Raw genomic sequence first — 27869 nt, 5'->3', positions numbered from 1 at the left:
CTGCAGGCGATGTCTCTCCTTGTCTCTCCTTCTCCCTCCCTCTCTCTCCTCCCCTCTCCCCATGCTCCTTGGTCTCCACCAAACTCCCTTCGTCCTCATCTTATGTTTTTCTTTGATTTTTTTTCCTCGACCACCACAACACAGTTCGCTGTCCTGACCGCCCAACTATCCGCTGTCACTAAAGAGCAAAAGACGGACAAGAGGCAACTGTTTGTAGATAGGAGAGTTAGAAGGGGAGAAGGAGAGAGAGAAAGGAGGAGGAGAGGGAGGTGGAGGCCCGAGGAGAGAGGCTGTGAGAGAGGTGGAGGAATCGGCGGACCCCCATCAACCACTCCGTCCAATGACAGAGAATGAACTCGGCGTGAAGGCGAGAGGGAAGCGCGAGCCTCGCAGCGAAAACTCGGCATGCCGCACTGGCCTCTGCCACTCACCAGCCAGACGAGATCACTCTTTACCTGTCCGTCGACCTCAGCGCACGGGGAACCTCTCCCGTGCCCGTTTCCTAGTTTTGTTTTCTCGCCGCCGCCGCCTGCTGCCTACTGACTAAAAGCGATCAATTTGCCTCATCCTTCGCGTGTCGTGTCTCTTTATTTTGTCTTCAGTTTACCTCCTTTATTTCTGCTCTGCTCACGGATTCGTAATAATCGCCTCAATTCTAGAGAATCGTGCGGAATTTATAGTTTTTCTAGCGCCATGGCTTCGACGGCTGTGCTTACAGTCCCCACAATACAGGTTGTAATTTTGTTCTTTTTATTTGCTTTTTTTTTTCGGGGGATGGGGGTTACATTGCCTGTAGCACAAGTGGACTTTACTATTTCTTTGGACATCGTATTCTTCTTGACCTCAATAGGAAACGACGTGTTAGCCTACGTCTACTGCCTCCTGCCAAGTGTTGTAGCATTTTTGTAGCATAGCAAGCACACTACTTTGGGCAAATCGTGATCTAGCCAGCCACCGAAATGAGGAACGTTCTGCCTACATCGTCTAATCTTTGCTTAGTTTTCACAATATGGATGCCAGCGAAATTCTTCGTCACAATCACTTTGCACGACAAATGAATTCGCAATGCAGTATTTCGTCAAGATTTTGTCGTCTGTATGTTAATCTACTTCGAGCTTGGATTGTTTTTCAATTGCGCTGACGTTTCATGATTTGCTTACGCCCGTTTTATGTGATTTCTCTTCCCGCAGGAACGCTCGGATTTGATATCGCACCGGCCTGGATTCAGTACGGCTTCCGTCGGCGGCAACAGCTCGTTCTCGCCGGCGACGCGGCTCTCGCATACCCCTACAACCACGGACTTCCAGCCGCCCTACTTCCCTCCCCCGTACAACATTCCCCAGCCCCAGTCCCAGCTTGACTTTCACCACACGCACGTCAACGCCGACCCCTACTCGCACCTCAACCCGATCCATCCGCAGCCGCAACATCAGTATCAGCTCCACCCGCAACAGCGGACGCAGCACATGTTGGGCCGCCGGGATGAATCGGACCACCTCCACCTTCAGCACCCCGGCATGCAGCTTCCGTCCGCTAGGGACTATTCAGCCGTGCGCCGGCCCGACGTACTGGTGCACGGGGGCCCCCACGCACTCGCCCCTGAGCAAACCGATCTAATGTTACACCATCCGACCGGTTTACATCCGATGGACGATGGCACGGTAAGTCACACTTGTTTTTCAGCATCCTCTTGAAATCCTTCGGCTTGAAATTCTTGGTCTTATTATTTTTACGTGCTCCATTCACAACTCAACAAAGCCTTACAACTTAATCCCTTAAAATCCATTACCCTTCGCATCCATTCGTTCTTGTAATCGATCAAAGAAAATCATTACCACCGCTGGGTGGCTGTTATCTCTCGAGTGTTAGGAATTCGTTTTCTTTTCGTTGGGAAGCGATTTACTGAATAGGCCTTCTCAAAGGAACCGCGTTTAAGTGAGCAACTCTACACACTGATTCTACCACAACATTCCCTACACTACCGAGGGCATTGGTATTTAGAATAATTCGGTTATTTCCGAGAAAAACTATATCGTAGCAATTCAAACCAAGTAGATGTCTTTATTTTCTGTTTGGGAAAGGAAAGTGTTTTTGAAGCTGACAATCACGCTTACAGTTTATGAACGGGATCACTGTGAAAAACATGTATGGTGTGAAATGAAATAGTATGGTTCCAATTTGCATTAACGGAACACGCAAGCACCCTTTTTTTCGGGAAATCAGAGAATGGAAATGGCCAAAAAAAAATCATAAAAAGTAATAATTTTATAAGATTGTAAGCTGGTTGAGGTTCAGTCAGTTGTAATTTATCCAAGCTCCACGATGTTTCAGATGATACTCTTGAATATGCGCTACAAAATTCAGATGTTATTATATTACTTTGGTAAGGTGTAGCAAAACCACAATTATTACTGAATAACTAACAGAAGCTTCTCGGAATGCTCGGGCTATTTTCCCCACAAATCGTCAAGTTAAGCATCCTTATTGTTCTTTGAAAGACTTTGGACCTAATAAGTAGGCAATTGTATTCCCTCTATATTCCCTCTGTATTTTACGCAAAAAGAATACATCAAGAATCATTCTATAAACACATTTAGCACGGAAATACATTTGTCCTTTAATTTGTATCTGGCATATATCTGAGACAGAACCTCATCATAATTTAAAACGATTATGTCCTTCTACCAACCTCATCAGTGTATGCAAAATAACGACAGATAATTTCTGGTAGAATAGGGCAACATAATCCACCAACTACTCTCCTCTGGGATGAATAAGACTTACGAGCCTGAATCGTCTTGAATTCTGAACGAGTTATAAATCATCAATGTATGCATTTCCCCCTTGCGGTAAAATAGCACAGATGTATCAAATCATCTAACACCCATTACGTCCAATCGACAACCCTGTGTTCCGCAGCTAACTCTAAAAGATAACAACATTCGTCGCGTTTGAAATTATCCTAATCCTAATGTATGCCCTTATGTACTATTAAATGTAATGTGAGCAACATTTGCCGCCCCGGTTCTATAATCATCATTATTTTATGCGTGTGAGTGTGCAAGATAAAATCATTGGCAGAAACAGTTACAAACGGAAACAAATGGGGAGGATGGGCAATGTTTCATAGGGTTTTTTAATCACTCAATGTTAAGTGATGTCCCAGCTGTCTGTAAGACGTTGAAACAGAGAACAAAATAAACGACATCACCTGATCTTGTACCCACCCCGCCGCGTAGAAACAGTGAGCCGAAACGCGCAGTTGAAAGGATCTGGAAGCAAACTTCAAAACCAACGAGCTCCCTCTATCGGGGGATATCTTGCAAAATGACAATTTTTCAGGCGAATACATTTCGCTTTCTACTGTGGCGTACGGTCTTCGATGCTGATATTGTGTATAACGAGTGAACATGCCAACACAAACTGGCCCACACATCTCTTACTATACTCATGCTTCCTCTTTCAAATTTGAACGTTGTCACACTTAGTTGGATAAAGACAGCTATAAATAGCAATCTTTACTTTTGTCATGAAAAACAAGGAAATAATTTAGTCTTTGGGTGAGTTTTGAGTCCATGCGACTCTTTTCTTTTCTGGACAAGAAGTTTGCTGTAAACATATACTCATTGCATTTTAAAATTTGAATTTGCATACACAATAAACATATGGCATAAGGCCGATATATCCTACATACTGAAAGACATGTTGTGTTCACTTTACCCCAATTTTTGTCCATGTCCTTTTTTTCTCTCTCTCTCTTTCGCTCTGTTTTCCTTTCCCTTTTTCCTCATGGCAAATGAAATATTTGTTCTAGTAATTGCATGTTTACTGCAAGAATTAGACCAATGTTGTCGGTTCATGGAGGGTGAAGAAAAAAAAATAGAGAGGGGAATTGGGGGAACACGTCAGCCCTGAATGTTGGGCAGAAGGAGCTTTTCTCACACAGTTCATTGGTGCTGAAATCGGCATTTAGCCTGCCACCATGTGTTGTTAGCATTATTGCCTTGTCCTTGTACTCCCTCTATCTCACCCCCTCTCTCTCCTTCTCCTTCTCTCTCTTCTCTTCTGTCTATCTCTCTTCTTTCCTCACTCTCTACCGTCATAGTGTTCCTATCCTTTCAGCGTTGGAAAGGCTAGTCAGTCAATACTACATATTTTTTCTATTTGCCGTATGGATCAATGCTGGTCTTCTCGCTAGGGCGGACACTCAGTCACTGCACTCCGACCAGCTCTGGAGGCCCGACGCGAGAAAAATGACGCTTTACCACTCCTTCTTCCCCCTCCGTTTGCCCCGGACGGATAGAAAAGTACAAAGCAAAACGCAGACTCACATAACGGTATACGGTCTGACATAAGACACATAATGATTTCTGCTATTTGTTTACCTCTTTCTCTCTCTCTCTCACACACACACACACACACACACACACACACAAACACACACACGCCGTGGTCCACCTTACTTTCTTGGAGTTATTAAAGTGCAGCTCAACCTACAAATGCAGTTAATAATCTCGCTATGGCCACATCATATTAAGCGCCTCTGCTGCATATTTTCTTTCTCTCGTTTTTTTCGCACCCTCCCATATCTTCGTGTGTGTTGGTCCAAGTACATTTCTCACACGTTTACTCCCCGTTTTGCGGCGATTGAATTTCTCTGGAGAGAATCTGCTTCCAGTGTCTGCTATCTCCCAGACTCCCCTGTACTCCCAAGACGAGAGAGAGGTGGGAAATGACAGTAAATATTTGGGGTTCCTGTCCATATGAAGAAGGGTACACTCCCGGAAATAAAGTTCATTTCAGCCCGTCGCTGCAAAGGGGAGATTTACGTTCCGAGCGATATGCTCCTATTTCAAATTCGTCATGATTTCCTTGACTGAATATATGCTTAAGTCGATGTCTAACACACATTCTATTCATTGATAATATTTGCCATAAGGCAATTTAATTTCATTTTTCATTTAGGAAATGGGTGCTTTGCTTTTGGTATGCACTCATGGGAAATCAAACCTATTATTGTTGTAGTTTTCTTATCGTCAATCCTAAAAGTTGATACTAGCAACAGACACCTTGAACACGAATATATTTGATGATGAAAATAATGCATGCCTGGTCACGTGACGAGTTTGTGAAGGTGAGGACGAAGGTCATGACAAGTTTAGTCCTGCTAAGCACCTAGCAGCAGGTTTTGCGATGAATTAAACACGAAGATGTATCGGTCGACTTTGGCAAGACGTAGCAGCTTGAACCAGACTGTTGCATCATTTATCAAGAGCTCTTCTCTTCATTATATCCGCAGTCCATTTGCCCACCCCCCCTTTTTTTTTAAATCACAACTTTCACGGGTCTCCTTGGAGGTACGGAAGTATAATGCTTACATCCAAAACGTATTTACATTAAACTAACAGACTCGTGTGCATTAAAACAAACCTCTGAAGTTAGAGACAACAGAAATAACCCTGACATGAAATGCCAAAAGGGAAGGTTAAGTGATCAATTTTCCGTCTCATTCACGATTCCGTGTCGAACACGTTATTTCTCGCCATCCCTCTCCCTTCTCGCCTTCTACATCTCCCCTGCCTCGATCTCTGAAGTCAATAAATCTGCAATGAAGAGGCTCAGCACTAGGGTGCTAGGTGGCAGTTGACAGGGATATTTAGTGCCTCTTCTCCCCATAACTCTGGTTCTCTGCCGATGTTTCTATTTTACGAGCAGCAATATCTAATGGGTCAATTTTCTGCGAGTAGTTCACTGCAACAACTGGCCACAAATCCTTCATAGTTCGTGTAGTCCCTCTAGAGAGCCGTTCTCGCGCCAAACCGATTGAGGGGAAAAAAATACATGGTCTTGGATTTGACAACTGCCGGCGCAATACGCTAAAGAGACGTTATATTTTTGGCGGCCTTCGACAAGTACAGATTACTTATGGGGCCTGTAAAACAACAGGCGGGCGGAGCACGGCCATATATCTCAACACCACCTCGACGGCATACTTGTCGGTCCGGTTTTAGAACTTGATTTATGGTCGATGGCGCGCAGTGACAGTAAAATATGACTTTCGTTCGCGTGGCAGAAACGCGTGAATCCGAGTAGAGATGTTCAGAGGCTTTCTCCCCTCCACTTGTTTCTTACCGCCTCCTCATTCATCGTTTTTCTTCCATTTTTAATGATTACGTTTTCAACGGTGTTTGTTACCCTGTCGTCATTGCATGAAATGACCATTTTATTCATCGGTTATATGTTGTTATCAAGAGAAGAAGGGGATGAAGGAGGAGGAGAAGGAGGAGGAGGAGGAGGAGGAGAAGAAGAAGAAGAAGAAGAAGAAGAAGGAGAAGAAGAAGAAGAAGAAGAAGACGAAGAAGAAGAAGAAGAAGTGCTAGTGGTAGCAGAAGTAGTAAAGGAAGGAGAATATGAATAGGAAGAATAACAACAGCAGGAAGTAGAACAATGAGAATTACGCTCACAACAGTTGTTCAGTCGTCATGTTTTCATCATGGTTGCTATTATTGAGCAAGCCGATAAAGGTGGTAGCAAGTCTAGATTTAGGAGAGTAAGAAGACAAAGAAATATTCAGACAATTATAGTGAGGAACGTCAGTAATAATACCAAGAGAACATCCCCATCAGAGATGAGGTGGTCGAGGGCTATATTCTTGTTTTTTTTTAATGAAATGCGGAATGTGGAACATGGTATATGGAAAGAAACGTATCAATTATAAAGAATTTGTAATTTACTCGCACTGCTGTATTGTAGATTCCTCAATCATCTATCTTAGTACTGGTTCTTCATTTTAGAAGACACCAACTGTATTTATGAGAATTTTTTTTTCTGTCCAATGTTCTCCTTCTGAGTTGGATATTGCAGTTTTAGCTTTGAAACAGTTTTAGCTTTGAAAGTAGAATTGTCAATAAGTGAATGGTATGCAACCTTTATAATTGTACTTATCCTACATTCCTGAATAAGCATAATATTCCCGTGTAGCAATTTGATAGACAAATACATGAGATTTAGACAGATTTTTTTTTTTCAGCGTACAAAGTTAAAAGGAAATTTGAAGAAATTTGATAATCACACAACCAGCGGATATGCCAACAATACGTTTGTACATCAGGACACCATGATTGGACACAAACTTTCAACCAACAATTATATTATCATTTCTATGATTATTTTGATTTATCTATTCAATAATGAGATTAGTTCTTGTGCTTGTAAGTGTGATGGTGTCATAGCTATGTTGAGTACATGCTAGTATTAATCTATTCACTACGGGAACATAATAAGTCATGCAGAGATACCAACTGTTACTTTTATGCAGTATTTGAGCTTTTTGTTAAAAATACTGCAGATTTCATGGAAAATACTGTTTCTCCCCAAATTGTGTTACTACACCTGTCCGTCACAAGAAAGGTAGAAATACTCGTTTTCAACCAAAAAATACACCTCTTCAGCCCTCAGAATACCGCGATACTATTAACAATGTTGGCATTTCTAGTCATGTACGAAGTTTGCGGAATTTTACGGTATCGTACGATTTGTTTAAGTGTTGTTAACTCTCGATGAAAGTTCATTACCGGACTTTTTATAGTCTCTCCTGACACGAATCTAACGGCGAGGAGATATAACCAAACACTTCTTCAGGCTGTTCTGCCCTTTCAACCAACGAATGTGAGGTCCTGGAACACACTCTGCACATGAGGTCATGGTTTGTGACGTAGAATCTTATTCTCACGTCTTCCCTTGTTGCTCATGACAGACATCTGGACACGGATAGCCTAGCTAGATCTTAGCTGTCCATGCAACTCTCTCACTATACGCAAAATTTGTCAAAATGGTCTAGTTTGATGTTGTTTTGTTTTGCGATTCTCTTTTGTGTTTTCTTCCATCATTCTCTATAAAGAACAAGTTAGTTTTCGACTTAATCCTTCACAGCCGATAAAGGATGACTGAAAAAAGTATTGAGTATTTCAGAGTTCTGAAATATATATTTCTTCTCCACCATATCAATAATTCAGTAAAGTCCACTCTCAACGGCCGGCCGGCATCTTATCTGCACAGAAAATCTGTCTCGAGGGTACGTTCATTCAGACAAGGATAAGGCAACTGCAGAATAAAAGTAAAAACAAAATAAAAAAACGATAACAAACCAAAATAAAATTTCAGGGAAACAGCATCAGTGTGATTTTCCTGATAGTTTTGGACTTGAGAATGCATGAGCTGCAAGTACACCTGAAAAAAAAAAAAACACAAAAAACAACTGAACTCGTCATTATTCCTCTTTCTTTTCTCTCGGATATAGCCCGGACGTTGCTCACCATTATTACTAGGGTAATATCGTGTCGTGTAGATCATCATAATTCCTCTGTTTACGCCTCTATGTTTTTGTTTGTGTTGTTTTTCTGTCATGGTTTTTCGCTGTATGTGTTCTGTAAGAGGAATGAGAGTGAAAGGGAATACGCTCTGAATACCACCCTGTGTTTTGTACAGAAGAGAATTTGTTTTTGTCTTGCTTTGCTCTGTTTTGGTCTATTCTGTTTTGTTTTAATAAAGTAATGTCTTCAGCACTATTGAGGACATAGCTCTCATAGTTGGCAGACAAACGGCAGAAGGCATATTAACATTGAGCAGAGCGCCTCAAGAAATTAGGGGCACGCTTGGTAGGCCGAGACAATTCTCGCCGTGAGCGCTGGGGACGAATACAACCCCGTCTGGTATTGGGACGTTTGCTCCTACGCTGGAGAGATAAATTTTCATTAAGACTCCAAAAAAAAAAAAAAAAAAAAAGCAGCCAGACCTTCCTTTTCGTGAGGACGATGGAAGGAAGGATGAACTAATGATCGGATAAAATGGCCATCATTAAGTCTTGCTAAACAAATTGGAAGATCAAGGGGGAAGGGCTAGGGGTGGGGTACAACGACGAGGTCAAAAGTACAAACGTCTGCCCTCAACTACCCCCTCTGCCCCCCTTCAGCTCACCCCCTCCCTCGTCTTTACCCTCCCCGTTTCCCTTCTCTTCCGGACAGTCTTGTGACATTCGGGCTACGAGTTTGCTCATATGAAGTGATCTATTATGCCTGTTTACCTGCCTAATGGCACAATGAATTCGTCGTCTTGCTCCCCACACCATCACCGAGACTCGCCATCCTACACCATATGTGTGTCGTCTGCATGGGCAGCACTCGGCTGCTGGGAAGCGAGTGGTGCGGGTCTAATACCATCAAGGAGCTGCGACCATTTAGGTAATGAGCGCAGTCCATGCTCCTCGCGGACGACTTGTAAACGGGATTTCATGATGAGCGGCTATAACGACCATGAGTAATGCGCGTTACGACAACGGAAAGGAGCAGACAGCTCTCAAGAAGGGAAGGTTAGGAAGAGGAAGGTAGAAGACTGAAGAGGAGATAGATAACTACAGAAAGGAAGAAGAAGGAAAGGAGAGAAGGAAGGACATGTCGGGACGGAAGAAAGAGTAAGGATGCGTGAGTGCAGGGATCGCAACGGGGCAGGTGGTGGAACTCATAAACGGCCGTGTATTTCACAGTGCTATACTCTCCCCCCCCCCCCCCCTCCTCGTATTATTTACCAGGGAAAATAAATGTGAACGATTCGCTTATCACAGCTCGCTTAATCTATGCCCAACTATGGCTTGTTGCTCTCAGCCATCATTATGGTTTTTGCCGCACGAGAAAAGAAAAGGAAGATGAAAATGTCAGAATAACCAGGACAGGATACATAACGTATCAGGCTTACAATCATTACTGGTCTTAATACGTACAGCAGGAGCTATCCCACAATGCAATTGCAGACGCCGAGTTCTCGCGATGGCGATGCGTAATATAGGGGCTTAACCAGACAGCGATGTTCAATATTTACGAATATTAATTTTAAGGGGATTTGAGTGCGGGAGAGGGAACAATTGTGATGATTACACACGCATAATGAGGTCAAGGTCTAATGCTGCATTGCTGTGCGTTCTTGCCTTGTTTCTACACGTGGTCGTCGGCACCGCGTTGATTTCTACCATTTCTCATCTCCTTCCAAATAGAAATGGAAAGCATCATTCTTTTTAGGTGACGTAACAAACGACGATACAGCGGCTGCTTCATTCACTTGTCCAATGGATGCACATTCATTCATGTAGAATATGTTATGTGCACTAAGCGTCACAATCATCGGCCTAGCGCAATTAGACAGACCCTTGTAGCCTACATCTATCAGCGTTTGACCACATACAATTTGTATCCCTGGATTGGAATTCTCTACGGTGTTGCTGTTGGGACATATTAAGGGTAGCCTACAGCTGCATCTATGATAAATCGTCCAGCGACGTGTTGCACAGCGATCTATCACGATTTCTGCTATTCATCGAAAGGGATGTCTTAACCCTTGTGTGTGCTTTGCCTGCCAACTGACACAGAAAACCACATAGCTTTGTACTCTCTGTCCAAAGTCTATGGCACAGAAGGGGTTAACGTAGGCGTACGATGTGTATATCTACATGCTGTTTGGAATGTGGGGCTGGAACTGTAATGTATCTACTAGAGTCTATAGAAAAAATGATTACACAGAAGGGGAACTTTACAAAATGCTTTCATAACGAGTTTCTGATGTATCGAATAATATCATTCTGTTGCCCTTTCTTTATCCGTTCTACCTCAACTTTCTCTCTATCCCTCTATTTCATTTTCGTCCATATTCGTCTTCTCTTCCCCTCTCTCTCTCTTCTACTTTTTTTTTGTGTGTGTGTGTGCACTGCCGCGCTTTTATGTATGTCGTCTGCGCGATTTTCCTTGATGTTGCCGCTCCGTTTGCTCGACTATTCCGTGTTGACACTCATCACGGCCGACTTGCAGCCCGGAGTTTGCCCGATCGGATTCAGTTACGCACCGCAACCGGCCGCTGCCATCAGAAGCAATGAGCAGGCACACAGCTTTATTCCCAACCTCGTGCCAATATTTCCCTTTCTTTCCCGCTCTTTTCCCAGTCATGTGCTCTTGATTCTAGTCCTCGGCATTGGCATATGATTCCCGAACATCTGTAAGGGAAACACCGAGCGTTTTGGTAGGGAAAGGAGGGGGGAAAGACCCCCTGTAAAGGCGGGCATCACATAGAATATGGATTGAGCCTACACAAACTTGGCAAGTCGTTGGTACTTTCCTGGTGAAAATGATACACATGCTGTCCTAGGTATGCATTCTTTTCAAGTGCTACATATCACCGGGAAACTTCATTTTCTCCCTTTTGACTACAAAGACTGGCATATCTGGCGAAGTCAACGGCGTGAGTCATAAGTTACAAGAAATAATTTTCGCGTATTCACAGTCTTTATGGATTTTTGATTATTTTGTTTGATTCGAGATTGAAGGGAGATGTTTGGTCCACGGTATGATCTTATTGTTATGCTCTTCACAATACCACGATGGGGAGATAATAGTTTGAATGATTAGGTCGAGATCTAGCAAATGACGCACAGACATGGATACGCTGAAATTGGACAGAGGGCAAACGTGGTTATAGCTGTGACGTCATAGAAAGTCTGCCTTTGCGAGCAATCGTAAAAGGAGGAAGCATGTAATTTTCGATCCCGCTTGTTGGAAACTTTTTACCAGCGTTCACGGTCAACCCTTTCCGGGCGTCTTTTGAAAGCAACTGGGCGGAGTATATTAACGCAGCATATGAAGTCTAGTCAAGATAAGCGAAGATAATGGGTCTTAAAACAGGTGCACTGATCTACCAGACGCAATTGTCGAGCAGAGGTGTGAATATGCCTTTACGTATCCTCTCCCAAACTGAGTATCTTTCCAAGTGGTGTGAAAAGGCAAATTGCTACATTTTCTCTCTCCCAGACGATGAACGAACCTGAGAATCGCAAAATTCTGGGTGGGTAAAAATCTCGCTTTTTCTTCGCGCTCCTGCAACCTGCCTGGTGAGCTCGCTCACTGCGTCAGGTGATGCCCCCGTAGAAGGGGGTTGGCTTGGATCCGCCCGCAAAAATGGGCCAGGCATTGTGACCGTATAATGTGATAAGTGGGGCTCCTGCAGTTCGAGACGATTTTCAAGACTGTCACGGCACCAACATTTTCACTAATTTTGAAGTGGCGTCACGGCTTCTCTCTTTCCTCTAATCTGGGTCAAAAGGTGCCAAAGAGGAAAACGAAGAAGAAGAAGACGAAGACAAGCAAAGAGAAAAAGAGAAGAGAGAAAAGGGGGAAAAGTGAGTCTTGAGTACCAGGAGTTTATGTGGAGAACTTGACCAGTTCAATCCCACGCAAGCATCCAGCGATATTCTCAACACCGCTTATACATGTAGGGATCTACGAAAGTTCATAAAACAAATCTTGTGAGGCATGCATGGTAAAGATAGCTGTGGTGGGATTAAAGACATGCTCTCATTTCTCGTCATTTCAAACTTGCTTTAATTCATCGACCATCAGAGGAACAATTTCAAGCTATATTCCCCTTCAGCTCCGTTAAGATGTGCATCGTTTAATTGAGTAATGACTCACAGTCTACCATTTTGAAAAGGAATATGTAGCCGCAAAAAGTAAAAGCCTATATAAAACACCCAATTTAGCACACGTGCAGCTGAATATAGATTTATGGAAACATAGCTATACCGTGTACATTGCAGGAAGAGGTCTCCGACCTATCGATTATCATCGACAAGTCAATATACATCCAAACAGAATGATAAATCTGTATATTTGCACTTGGGGGTCCCGTTGAAACAGTCGGAAGTGGGGTAAACAACATACATTTGCTATAGACACTGGGATAAACAACATATATCTGCTATAGACATGGGGTGAACAACACACATTTGCCATAGACTGTACGTCAGCTGTATAATGGTGGCATTGGTGTTGGAAGTATAGGATCTGCAACACACGATGACACGTACAGTAATCCTTCGCATACGCGTTTCTTGTGCTTTCAATACACGAACCAATGCGTGGATCCCCAGTGAAGAGAGAACGCCATGGGGCTTCCCCTCTCTGCTGCACACCCTGCTATGATAAACGTAGGATGATCTAACCATCATTCAGAAGCAACATACACGAGTTTCTTGGTAGCTTGAAATTATCCATAACCTATCTATCTATCTATCGATCTATCTATCTATCTATCTATCTGTCTATCTATCTATCTATCTATCTATCTGTCTATCTATCTATTTATCTATCTATCTGTCTGTCTATCTTATCTATCTATACTATAATATTTATCTATCCATCTATACTATCTATCTATCTGTATTCATATGTTTGTCTATATTTCTCTCCCCCATTTGTCGAGATATATGTTTATGAATATATACATAATCTATATCATAATATCTATACTTCTATAATAGGTATAAAAATATAGATACATAAACAGACAGACAGATAGAGACACGGAAAGGGAGATAGATGAATAGATAGATAGATAGATAGATAGCTTGATGGATGGATGGATAAATAGACAGCTGTAGCATTTCTACACGACTGTAAGGGCGATAGAAAATTAAAGATAGAATAAAATGAATTTGTCCTGGTATAATAATGTTGCTCACTTCCAGTAGGAGTTCAATCTAGTCATCTGCATGTATAAAGTCAGCGTGAAGTCACGTTTCGTGAATTATCACATGACTTTACATAACATGTAAAACCATTTCAAGTCCTAAAGCCTGCAACATCGATTTTCATGGCGCCCTTAAGTGATTGTTATCCCGCAAAGGTGGCGTGTGAACGACCTATTACTCTCTACCAGCAGAAATACCCAAGACACTACAGTACGGGAATAATCCTTGGTATGCTTTCATGTTTAAATAGATTAATATTTTTTTAATGTTCTATAATAGCATATTTTGGTAGAAGTCTTCGGTTTATTGTGTTTGGTTTATCCTTGTTTATCTGCGTTCTGATCAATTTTGTTTGCTAACTTATTATTCTACTGACACGCAAATATACGATGTCCTGAACACATGTAGGACGAAGTTATCTTTCTCCTAGAAACAAGACGACAAAAAATAATAAATGCATAATCAATCACATACATATGAAAAGGCGAAAGGCAACATTATGGAAACCGCACGTAGGCTTGAAATGAAAATACAGATTGAGTCACTTGATGAAAAAGTTTCCGTTATAAGCTACCATTGTTATGAAATTCAGCAAAACAAATCCCTGTCTTTTATGGATTTTCAGTTACCTAGTCCTTATTCCTTTTGAATAATTCAAGACCTGGACATATTTTTTTTCAAGATTTATCCTTCGGTATCGCTTACCTTTTCGCTGAATTAGAGGAGAAATGGCATCCATCTTTGGGTGACACTTGTAGAGTATATCCTACCCAAAATTTATAACATAAATATATTCCGCCCACCATACGTGTATTGCAGTGATATTTATTTCCTTGTTTAAATTTCTGACAATAAAATTTCTTGCTGTTTGTCCTTTTTTGAATTGTCATAACTGGTTTACCGACAACTAAAATAGATTATGCCTGCATGACAAATCTTAATCAATATTGTAGGACATATAATATGTGCTGGTATGATATTTGTCGTGTTTGTTGCTTTCTTTTTGGTAGTGTTCGCCGTCCAAACAACAAGAACAAAACACCTCTAAAATCACAAAGGTGGTAAAATTAATAAGTGATCAAAATGGTAACGCAACTGAAAATATTTTGGTAATGCTATGAATGTTTATACAATTTCAGTTTTAAAAATTACCTCATATGAATGTCAATCAAATATAGATATAAACGCACTAACCCCTCCCCCTTCCTAGTATTTGTAAGTCCAAGTTTATTCGAGAGGAAACAGGAAAAGGGCGTAGGATATCAGATGTAATGCTCTCATTATATTCTTCGTCGTAATCATGTAGATTTGGAAAAAACTACAGGAAATTATTCAGGTCATTAAGACATCAGGCCAATTATAGAAATGGGTCAACTGAAAGTTTTTCTCTGAGTTGGTCCCGAATCAGACACATTTTTTTTTTCGTGTAGCATTAATAAGATGTGAAAACAAGTGATTACATCGCAGAGTTGTTGGTGTAACAGGGATTTTCTCATCCACACCATAATACTGATTACCTGCGCACAGTGTTTTCTTCGTCCAAATAGAAGTTATGAAATACATTTTGATATATTTTGCTTTGGCTTTTTTTTTCAATGGTTTCTGCTATACGCGTGTTCTGACTTTATCTGTTTTCACCACACACTATACCAATGAAATACCTGGACTTTCAGTGAGCGAGTATACTGACATTCCTGTGACTTTCATCATTTAATCACCATCTTTGATTTAGGCATAACACGCAAACATACAAGCTCAGAAAGGGATTTTCGAGTGTTCTGCGCACGTTCATTAATGGGTGTAGTGAATTTATTACGTGAGATAATTTCTGTCCCTTTTTTAACCATCTTTCTTGCCAAAGAGCTACATTTCTTTGCTTTCCTAGAGGTATTCAACAAAACAAAGAATGCACGGGTTATGGCACACCCCTTCGTAGGAGTCGTTGATCGTCGATGAATAAACTACAGGCATTACTCATTGTCGTGTACAGCTTTTTTCTCTGGGTATCCGCCTTCGAAAAGAGAATTTAGATTAATTCCATTCTCCATTGTATTGATTCTTCTATCTTTTTAATCAAACATTACTCATGTATTTGTGTGATGATAATAAGCGGGGGAATGTTATGTTGAAAATGAAAGGCTTACCAGAGTATTTGCATCAAAGGATTTGTAACGACATAGATATCATAGGCACCTTAACTAGCTATCAATCTTGAGTATGTTCTGCGCCAGTGAATCAACTTGATTGAACATCCCGGAGAATTTCCTCAAAAGACACCTTTTCAGCCTCATGTTCACAATTGCACTTTGTGCACGGTACGTGTAATTATAATCATACCATATGAATAATCATGGGGATGTAATTAGGGATGTTTCTAAAAACCTATTTATGAATGAAATATGCAGACAGATGAAAGCTTGGAGAGAAATATAGTGCCCACAAAATTGCTCTGCTAATGAAGATGGTCGCCTGCATTTCCAGTTTCATTCTCTCTCTTTAAACTTAATTCAAAGTGTTCTTTATCGCACACTGTACCTTCAATATGACATTGTTTTATATTTTTTCTTTATACGATCGTATTCCCTCATGCCTCCGTCATGTGCATGAATGCGTTGGAACAATTCGTATAACTTGTGACATACTGTCAAATTTTGTTTATATATTGCATAGAAAATGGAATGCAGAAATAAACTGAAGTGAAGTGAAGTGAACAAACGAAACACCAGCAATGACCAGTTACATGACAAGAAGCTAATGGTACGTAAACTAAAAGCCAGTACAACTTGATGCTGTCTCGTGGAGGTTGATATGCTTCAAGGTGGCTATGTTCGTCACGTGACCTTGATCTCATTCGTGTTGTTCATCTTCACATCGTACACCAGATAACCACACTGTTCTGCTATCTATAGCTTTTTCATGTGTGCTACAAGCGAGACCTTAGAATCCTCAAGTTCTGTTTATCTTATAAAACACACTGTGTCCTGGGAATAGCTTCAGGAAATCTGATGGATGAAATGCTCCTTTCAAGAGAAGAGAATTAATACGAGATATGTTATCTTTAGAATGTGTAAAACCGACGATCAATACCCCCACCAGCGACGTCATAATACCGTGACTGTGACAGTTATATCACGTGACATGGACAGTTCTCTTAAGCCACGAAAAGGGTTATCAGATTATTTGCTTACATCTAAATAGTCCTATATATTTACTCCTTGATTTTTCGTTGCTTTTCTCTACAAATTTCTCAGAGATGATTCATTAACTCAAAATAACTTTCTTTCACTTTGTTCTCAATCACTGGGGCAATGCAGATTACCGAGAAATAATTTCGCTCGTAGTTTTTGACACCTCATAACTGGAAGTTGACCCATTTTTCCTGAATTGAATATTAATCCAAATCTGATGGAATTTTTTAATCTACTCTCGACATTGAATTCCAATCTATAAAGTTCATATTTGTGCTCTCACTTCAATTTAGTCAGTGCGTTCTGCAGACTTTTAAGACACTGTTTCAAACTGTTAAACATGTATTTTCATAATGAAAACAAAAAGAAACACAATATGAAAACTTTCTTCCCCCCCCCCCCCCCATCGCCGGGATATATCTGGAGACCTGCTTTCTATCTTCTGCGCTGTCAAAGTAAAACACGACAGCTCAAAATATTCTGTAGACTCAACTCACCTCTTTCAACCCCAATACACAGAAATGACAAAGCATAACAGCATTCTTGCGGTTGTGGTGGACGAAAAAGAAAGCGTTATGTGTATATTGTGTATGTGTGAGTGTGTGTAAGAGAAAGATAGAAAAAAGGGAGAGAGAAACGAATTGTGATGTGATGAGATGGGAACGGACTAGTGGAAGAAACAGCTAGGGTGGAGGATGGGGTGGGGTGGGGCTGTGAGAGGAGGGCTCTGGGATGCCCTCCACCATCCCGGATCACGATAATCAGGCCCAATAAGCTCCTGTAGAAAGCCGATACCTCTTACGATAATCCGCGCCACATTTGCGGACTTGAGGTCTATGAATTGGTACGCGGGAGGGGGTCGCCCTTCGTATAGTCTGCGATATTTCGAGGTGGGCACGGAGGGACCGGGAACGTGGAAAAGGAGAGAAGTTTTGGAAGAGAGAAATCGAAAGAGAGTCTGGCTGACATCCGACCTCGCGCCCTCTTACAGAAAGAGAAGCACAAAATGAACAACGTAAAGACATGACCTCAAGTAACCCCTATGTCATCGCTGGACGTTGGAAGATGCCCGCCTAGCCTTAGCCGACTTCTAGGCGTCCAAGAGATATTGAAATAACAACCAAGAATTCTCTCCTTCATTTTTTTCTTCAAAACTAGCCATTATTTTCCCTTATTTCCCCTCCGTGGTGTTAAGTGTTTTGAAAAGGGGGTGAAATTATTCGTCCCTTTTTTATGTTTCTTATTACTCGGAGGAAGGCGCAGAGAGTGATTCTGATGATTTTTTTCCCCACACTATCGACAATTTGCCGTGCTTGAGAGCAATTGAAGCGAAACATACAAGGTTGTCTCGGGTAACTCTCCCTGTCTCGGTGAGAGTAGAGCCCTCTTCACCTCGGACCTAAAGTCTTTGTTAGTTTGTCTGTCTGTGGGTATAGGGAAGAATATGTCAGATGATATGGGTACTTGATAGATGTTTAGATTCTTAAATAAAACACCTGTTTGGTAGCTGTTTTGGCATAGCTTGGTGGTGATTTGTTTAGATGTATGTTGTGCAAAAGGGTTGTCTACAAATGTTGTTGTCAAAATGTTGTTTATTAGTAGATTGTGGATTGTATGTTAATGATGACTTTAAAAAAGGGTGACTGTAGCAGATGGGGTATAGTTATAAAGAGGTAAATCATTCGTGGCACAACTAGGTGGATAATTTGGACAGATATGATGAAGAAAAGACCATCATGGTAATGAATGTGATTAAGATAATGAATGTTATAATGACAGTGATAAAAGAAGCAGAAGAGGAAGAAGAAGAAGAAGAAGAAGAAGAAGAAGAAGAAGAAGAAGAAGGAAGAAGATTTAAGACGAAGGTTAATTTCTAGATTTATCGCAAGTAGTGTATACTCTCCTGTTTGTTTTATATTATATTCAATTAATTTAAAAGCAAGATAGAAAACACACTAGCAACTCACTGAAATTGATAAAATGTTTTATAAATGCAAATGAATAATGAATAACTGTGGTGTCAGTGGTTATGATGACAGTAATACAGATAGGAAACAGTAATAACAACAGTGTTGATAGTAATAATAATGATGATGATGATGATGATGATAATAATAATAATAGTAATAATAATGATAATAATAATAATAACAATAATAATAATTGTCAGCTAGTAATAGTAATAGTAGTAGCAGTAGTAGTAATAATAAAAATAATGATAATAATAATAATAATAATGATAATAATAATAATAATTACAATGATAATGATAATGAATGGTAGTAGTAGCTTGATATCTATAATATTGCATATCTTTCTGTTATAATCTTCATAATCCCAGAAATATAACTTATGTTTATGCGCTCAACGGTGATGGAAGAAGTTATGGGAAAAGAAAACTTTATCACCTACTGATGGTTATCAGTGTCAATTATTGAGAAAGATCCGAATTGTGATATCACGGGTTTTATTAAAGGCTTTTATGTCAGTTTTATGCGTCTTATTCTTCCCTTACTTCCTCCCAATGAGGTGACATCATCCAAGAGTATCAGCTATATGGAATAGTCGTAAATTTCCTTCGGAATGGGTATAATGTTTTAAGAGGAGAGCTGAGCGCATCGTAGGATGGACATCTCCGCTTTAAGAATGTATTACTTATTAAAAAGAAATGTAAAGGGGGGAAATCGGCTTTGTGAATGAAGTCTGAATGATGATCCTGTCGTTCTGGAATTAGGGGTGAGACAAATTGTTCGGATATTGCTTGCACTATTTCACACGCTTCTGACACCCGCCCTGGAATCCCATCACATCGATTTGATTTTGAATTTCACACTTTGCGCGTAACGTAATCGCCACGGAGATCAAGACCGAAAGTAAGCTATTAGAACCCTACTGATTCACCTCATTTGGTATTCAATCGCTGTTCGAATAAATAGATGTATCTTTTTTTATCTTCCTACTCATCCCTCCCTCGTCTCTCTCCTCTCTTGCTCTTTCTCCGAATTTATCTCCAATCATCTTCTATCCCTAGTGACATTTATTGCGAGTTCTGTGCGTTGATGTCTGCCATGATTAATTGTTCTATCTGAGATTAATATCCGTTGTGAATGAGCGTTTGTAAGACGCAGTAGTCACGTGATTAAGTTCCATGGAGTTACCAGATCGTCACTTCACCTCGATTGCCCATCCTTATTCATAGCTTGTCTGTATATCTTGGGAAGTGTCCGCTCGCATTTGTTTAATGGCTGTTGGCTTCTATTCACGAAACTCCAAGAGAATGTAATGACAGGTTGTGTTTGTCGTTGTCTTTGGGGTGTTGCTTTTTACAAGCTTTTCTTGAAGCCAGATATAATGCACATAATATCATATTGCAGGGTCACTACTCTTACAAAGGTCTATCGACCTTTCAAATCAGACTATGTGCGTTATGTAAAGTGCATTATAGAGATTTTGAAGTTTGTTAGTTTTCCTTTCATTTATGACGTTCATACATTTACTTGTTGCGCTGGTGTTGCTGAAGCACATTAAACCTCATTCTAGAGAATGTATGAAAGTGTCATAAGGTATTATGGGTGACCAATTTCAGGCACTACAAAACTAAGATTTAGATGATTTATTTTGCAGAATGATTATTTAAAATTTGAGAAAGTTTTACAGCCTGTCTTAGATATTCATGATACTCAAACTAGTTTGCATTTTGTTTTATCTTTAATGATATCATTTAGTACGAAAGAAAGGATTAAAGGCTAAATTGTGTAGCACACTGTAATTTTTTTAAAGAAAAGCCTATTGTACACACGGCTTAAATAACACGTACATCATTTTAAAAAAAAGTATGCACAAAAGTTTGTTTATATACTTTTTTTTTCCATGTAGGGTTAAAATAAGCCGAATCTAGCTAATTTTTAAGCCGAATAAACAAAGCCGAAATACATTGTCAATACAGTCCGAATCATTAAATCCTTTCAATGTTCTTATAGAGAACATTCTCACTCTTTAGCTCTCCACGAACGTTCATGTTGAAGCCTGTGTTATTCAAGACTATGTTGAGATGTGGCTTTCCGCGTGATACTCGACAGTTAGTGCACATTAACTGATTCATTGATGATTACGGAAAATGCGCACGTTTCAGCATTTACTGTGAGCCTAAATTGCGCATTGCCAATGTGTTGCTTAGCAAATCACGTGCAAGTGTTCTTACACCTCGCCAGGCCACCGCAAAATGAAAGTCATTATGATAATGTCTAAGCTCAAAGCTGTGTGTATACATGTTGCTCATCACTGTTCAGATAGTAGGCATTGAGTCCCCTAAATGGCCAGTACATTTGACATTTTACAAGTACCTAGTAAAACATAGAATGCGTTGACGTTCACAGTGTTCAATAAAGTATAAAGCTATGATGATGTCTTTCAGCACAGCACGGAGTTGGTATTCATGTAATTATTATGGGATGTCGGAAAACAAACCAAAATCTAAAGCTGCTTTGGTAAAGGTAGTGGCACTGCATGGGTGTTTGCGTGTTTGTATGTTTAAAATGTGCGGGTGCGCTTTTTGTGCGATCGCGTTCGACTGATGTGTATCCACAAAAAACGTCGATCATTTTGTGGTAGCTTTATAGACAATGTCACGTGTGAGCAAAGACCTTATGGAGTGACTATGTCTGTATTATTGCATTTGGGTATTGTATGTGAATGCTGGATTGCTGTGTGTGATGGTGTGACTGGTGTGTGTGTGTGTGTGTGTGTGTGAGAGAGAGAGAAAGAGAGAGAGAGAGAGAGAGTGGGGGGGGGGGGGGGGGGTGATGAGGACGGAAATGCCAGAATGTATGACAGAAACAATTTGTGTGATATAATATGATTCATTACGCCGTTGGCGATAGATGAGAAGATCACTGACAAAGGGACTAGACGGCCACAAGAAGCAAGTTGCCTTAAAGTTATTCCACATTTTGATCTTCGAGTGTTAAGGTTGATTTGGGGAAACTTCTGTAAAGCCACTGGGACAGGTTTAATAGGTAGTATTGACCGAAAACATGTGTTAAGTGAAACGCTCAGAGCAACGGTTACTGCAGTGTTGGGTTTTGTCAGAACATGATTTTTAGAGTTGCTTGAACCTATGAAACTGTTGCCCCCCATGGCTGAAGCATTCTAAATATATTTCCGGCTCGGATATCTTCGAGTTCACGGAGGCTCGCTCTATACACGGAAGGTGAAATACTAGGCAGACGAGACAAGTTCGTCCATTAATATGTGTCGGTTGGAGGATTATGGTAATGTGTGGACCTGTTATCGTCCGTGCGTGCGGCTATAAAACACGGCACACGAGTAGGATAGTGTGGGATTGATGTGACCCTGTATAGTGTTAACACACTGAGGTGGGTCACAGGGACTTTATTACCAGTTTATGACTATTACTTTGGTTTGTTTCCTGTGTATTTTCTTTTGCGGCAAGTCTTCCGTAAATGATTATTTCGACAATGTTTTTGTGAAAGTTAGCTCCCTTTTCCCTCTCACTCACATGTTATTAGACAGTAGGAATAGAATAGACACAATTGTAATGTATATATAAATATATGTAAGATCTTAAGTATCAATTATGAATGAAATGTGACGTATTTCTTTACACCATCACAATCATTGTTGTTAAGAATAAAATTAAATTGATTTGGCTACACTATGACCATTTAGAGATATTTTCGCTATGTGAATGATGACAATGAGTTTAAACGTATTTTTGAATGACAACTTATGTAACTTGGAACGAACAACAACATCAACAACACAATGTCCACGTTTGACTCCAACCTCACTGACGTGCCAAAGGTCAAATGTCATATTATTGGAGAGGCCACAATTGCACAGAAGTCATAACGTGGGGGTTATACATTTAGAGTAACCTTCTGTTTTTGTGTAATTAATCTTGGGGAAAAGGTAGGACTAGAGTAGAATAATTCTTTTTTAATGAGTGAGGCGTTAGATCGACAAGATTTTGACACACATCTCGCATGGTTTGGCTATATTTTCAGATACCCACGGATGAACGCTTTTCGAGGTTAGCGCAAGGAGACTATTTCACGAATATGAGGGCGCTATTTCCTGCCAAGGTGAGAGTAAGCACACGAATGTTACTAATAATCATAATCTCGGCGGTGACACCGACTGTCGTGCACCGAATCACGAATTAACAGCATGCAGTAATATCCCTTCAAATCTGGTCTTTCTTCCACAACACGAGCTGGGTACAGGATATGAACAAATCAAAACGAGATCAAAAGGAAGAAAAAAAAAACACGCATTAGACCATTCTATATAACCTTTTCATCTACACAGCTGGGTTTTGAATACTAAATGATTCGTTACATTCATCATGTAGTTCACAATCGTCTGCATACTTTACATGTTACAAGAAATAAGGACTGTTTTTGTAAGACCCTGTTATCTGAACAAAACGATTGGACATGAATTTTAATGCAGTTTTGGGGGGTTTTCAGCTTATATCATAACATTGCATGGTATGCCCCCATCTCTATTTGTCTGTCTGCCTGTCTATCTGTTTGTCTATCTGTCTGTCTATCTATCTATCTCTTGTAGAATTGAAATGAATTTGAGTAGATTTTGTAAAAGTCCTTATTCTGAAGTTCTAAAACTATTCATATTGTCGTCTTTTGAAAGTTATAAGATAGAGGATTATTTGACAATGTAACGAACCCATGAGTGAACTGCCTTGATAATTTCTAACAAGAGTGTTTCTCAGATCCTGTTCATACTTCTAAACACTTTCTGTCACCTGCTTTGACGAGGCTAGTTTTAGTTTAGTTTTTTTTTTTTGACAATAATGGTCAGTGATGGTTTTCAGTGTCTTTTCTACACGATGAATGAAGATTCCGCGATCATGATGATCTCGTACCAACATTCTCGATATCGTGCCAGGTTTTCTGGGTAGTCATGTCGCGAAGGTCGATTTGTCCATCCCGCTCACGATTGCCGAAATTAATGTCTCATCGTGCGAGAACGCGGCTTGTCGCGACGGTTCTTAACGCAGAATACTTGCATATCACTTTCACCGCCAAAATTGAGTTCGGGGATTGACAAGTTACACCTGTATGTTGTCTGTATAGTTTGGTAAGGCGTCACAGATCGTTGTTGATAGAAGTGTGAAGCAGTCGAATGATGACTTTTCATTGGTCAGTTGGTGGTCCGAAACAACAACAAGAACAACAGTCAAACCAAACAGACCGTGCAAAAACCCGATGCAAGTGGATAGGAAAAGACATATGCCGCCATATCATTAAATTTTACTATTATACTGGATTGTTGAATTGAAGAAAAAAAAACGCACTATAAGAATGAAGGGGATTTTTGTTTTAGAATACAGATCGAGCGTACGATCTTAATCTTTGAGAGGAAAAGCGAAAAAAGAAAAATAGAATCTCTGTTAGAAAAGTATTGTTAACCCAACGTTTGTTATAAAGTATAGATATTTAGCAAAACCATAACGGGGAAAAAAAATGATTTTTTTTTTCTCCCTGCTCTTGGCAGCTCAAGGTGTAGGCATACCTACTTAAAACTCTTTTCCTAATACTACTCCATCGTTTTTATCAAGACATGTGCTTCTCTTACATAATTATTACAAACACCAACCAGTATAGTGCGATTATTCGTATCTGTTTCTAGCATCTCTTATTCAAATCTAATTTTGTTATTGTAGCTACTTTGTTACTCATTGCGATCTTCTTATTTGTTTTTCTCGGCAACATTTGTCTATTTTTTTCATGAGACAGAGAAGGGTGGCTCCTTTGTAATGGCAACAGTTCTGGAATTACTTTTTGTCTTGAACAATCACCGATCATAACGTAATGTTTGTTTTACAATTTTATCAAAAGCATAAGAGGATTTCTTCATTGTTATTTTCATCTGTTATTGTTGTATTTTCTTCGTTTTTCTCTGTGTGTCCCATCGTCATTCTTTGATAGGTAATAGTTTAATCGAGGTTTAATCGCTGTCAGAGCCAACACCACTATCACCACTGCCGATACTTCTTATCTCCTGATCGTATAATTCTCATCCTGGATGCATCTATTCATATTTCGATAATGGATTGTTTCTTTAGCAGGATAAAAGCAAATAGCATCAAGTGCAGAGGCCACAATGAATATTTCAATTATGATTAGTATAGTACTATGGAAGCGGTGTTCCTTGCATTATGTCCTGGAAGTCGTCAGGCAGCAGCATTCATCAGACCAACAAGTATATCTTTGGTTCTTCCTCTAAACGGATGAAGATAAGATGAAGACAATAATTTGATGTACCTTTGATCAGTAAATAGTTTGACTATAGAGCTACTGTAGTTCCATTGTTTGACCATGGCTTTGCCCAGCAAAACCATTCATGTTCTGACGAAGAACACATCAGGCAGTCAGGACAAGCGACGACCAGGAAATATGTCTGATATTGTTGTCAAAACAGCGACCACTGTGTCAGGTACTCTGTTTTGTTTTTCCGTAGTACTTATCCGATGTCTATAGTAATTTATGTGAATTTGTGGATGATAATATTATGTAATTTCTCTTGGTATTCGCTTTCTTTCGTTCCGATTATTTAGTGGTATTGTTGAGCTATTTGGTTTAGCAGTTGGCTGGTGCTGATAAAATGTAGAGGGTAAATACATAATATGAATAAATCAAGGCGTGCTTGCATGGCATACACACACACACACACACACACACACACACACACACACACACACACACACACACACACACCCTAGCATTCTTTTCGTAAAATGAATAATTGGACATTCTCAAGAATTGAAGTGTTTTACTGGATGTCAGACATTGTTCACTCACACTTCCACATGTGAAACGGAAATGAGAGTTTTGAGCGAACATACACGCTTGCAAATTCTTTCAAAAGATATAAACATTTTTCCTAATTTTTACGAAGTTCTCCAATGTTTCTCTTGAAGATATTCTTTTTTTGTGTGTGATAAAACTACGCTTATGACATTGATATAACATTGATTATGCTATGGGCAAAACTTGTGATTGGACATGTTCCATCATCTATAATGATATGTCATTTTCCCTCGTTTGACGGCAGAGACGTGTAATCGTTAGCCCGCTTCCCATTATCCATATTTTTTAACCCTCAAACCTTTTTGAGGGACATTACCCCCCCCCCCCTCTCTCTCTCTCTTTCTCTTTTTCCCCACCCCCTCCCCTCCCTCCGGCGTGCTCGATCGAGTGTTGTTCCCCTAACCCCGATTTCGGTAGCCAGCTAGTCTCAGAAGAGAACCATAGTTGATGGAGGGGATTTTGGCGAGATCCCCCGGACCACCAACCCGGTACCCACTCTCCGGGACTATCTCGGCCGATGGTATTATTTTTTCACCCGCCTATTGACTAATATAGCATCTGGATCGTTAGTAAGTAATGACAACGACACACGATGGTTGATGGAGTATTCGTGTTCTCTCATCGCCAAAATATTATGCTCCCTCCGATTTGTCGGTAGGTCGTTTACCCCTTGCTAGCCTCTTTTCCATCTTTTTCCCCCTTCGGATTCCTTCCCTTCAAGTTCTACTTCTTCTTTCTCTTCCACTCCTTTATCAGCATCTTCTTATACTTTCTGCTTCCTCCTCCTCCTCCTCATCATCATCATCGTCGTCATCACCATCATCATCATCATCATCGCCGCCATCACCATCATCATCAGCAGCAGCAGCAGCAGCATTACCATTATCATCATCATCATCATCAGTATTACCATCATTATCATCATTGATCATCATCATCATCATCATCATCATCATCATCAGTATTACCATCATTATCATCATTGATCATCATCATCATCATCATCATCATCACCGTCATCATCACCATTATCATCATCGTTCTTCTTTGTTTTCTTCTGTTAATACCACCTTTCTTCATCTCCCCCCTTTTGTTTTTATTCTTTCGCTTCTACTTCTTCGTTTACTTTCAACAGCTCTGTGGATTCTGTTCCATTCGAAGTTTTTGCATTACCTGGCCTGTGCTTTCTTCTTCGATTTAATGGTCGCACAATCACTATTCCTATTCCTCATCGGCATCGTCGACATCACTATCGCCATCGTTATAAACATCTCTTGCAACAGTAGTAAAAACGACAACCTTGTCGTCATGACTATGGTCATCCAAATCGTCGCCGTCAGAATCATGGCCGTAATCACAGCCATCTCCATGATCATTTTCATCATGTCACCTCATATCATTTCTCTAGGATACTCGTCGTGGGGAGGGGTTGGGGTGTGTTTCAAAATCTATTTAAAAAATGTATAAAGCAAGAAAGAGAAAGCTTGGAAGCATTCGTTCACGAGTTAGAATCACAGTGAATCGTTTGCCTCCTATGAGGGATCCTTCTATCAATAGTGGCGTAATTTAGATTTGTTGGCCCTTAACCCTTTCCTATGCCGATGTGTCAAATGCGCACAAAATTTGCACACATGTCTATGACGGGAGATAAACATGACATTTAAAGGATCAAACAGGTACGTTGAAAAACTGTTCGTATCAACGGATTTAGCTATGTCTTTTCAAATCACATGCCGGCTTGGAGAATTCCCACCTCCAGAGGGCTCTTTGGCCAGTGACTGTGAAGGGTTCTCATTTTCTGGATGTTGTCACCATCATTATAATCATCAGCTAGCAAATTCACTATAGGCTTCGTCAATCAAAATGGTGATCAAAGCGATTTCAATTGGGTGTGGTGTTATTTTAGGCTTTAATTATAATATCATCATTTTGACAGCAGTGAAAGAAAAAACAAAACAAAACAAAAACTCCTTTAAAGGGTTGTCGTTGTTGTACCACTGCCATGCTGCATTATACTTTTTGATGACTGTTAGTACATTTCGTGGGAATGTTAAATCGTCCATTAATCTGCACAAATCGTTAGAATCAGGGGTAGGAAACAAACAAAGGGTACGTATGGGAGTGTCTCTGCCATCAAATCTGATACAGCTAGAAAAAAGAGGAATGTATATTATTGTCATGAAAGTCAATGTCAAGGTTTTTTGTTGGAATTGTCCTCACATTTACTTCACAAAAGCTTTCCAGTACGTGCTGGCTCGACCG

General features: G+C 40.3%; 1 protein-coding gene across 1 annotated transcript in view; it reads left to right on the top strand.

Annotated features, from left to right (window-relative positions):
- Positions 1-340: 340 nt before the first annotated feature.
- LOC139734935 (transcription factor AP-2-alpha-like) overlaps positions 341-27869 on the top strand; it is a 123130-nt gene continuing 95601 nt past the window's right edge. The window contains exons 1-3 of the mRNA XM_071645712.1: positions 341-493; positions 1191-1635; positions 21167-21181. Of these exons, the coding sequence (XP_071501813.1) occupies positions 341-493; positions 1191-1635; positions 21167-21181 (613 nt within the window). The remainder of the gene's footprint in view (positions 494-1190; positions 1636-21166; positions 21182-27869) is intronic.

Source organism: Diadema antillarum, unplaced genomic scaffold, assembly GCF_040938485.1.
Source record: "Diadema antillarum isolate AM-2024a unplaced genomic scaffold, OU_Dant_1.0 seq00000552_RagTag, whole genome shotgun sequence".
In the NCBI taxonomy this organism is placed as follows: Eukaryota; Metazoa; Echinodermata; class Echinoidea; order Diadematoida; family Diadematidae; genus Diadema; species Diadema antillarum.
The sequence above is the reverse complement of the archived record's forward strand: the minus strand, read 5'-3'. Positions and strand labels throughout refer to the sequence as shown.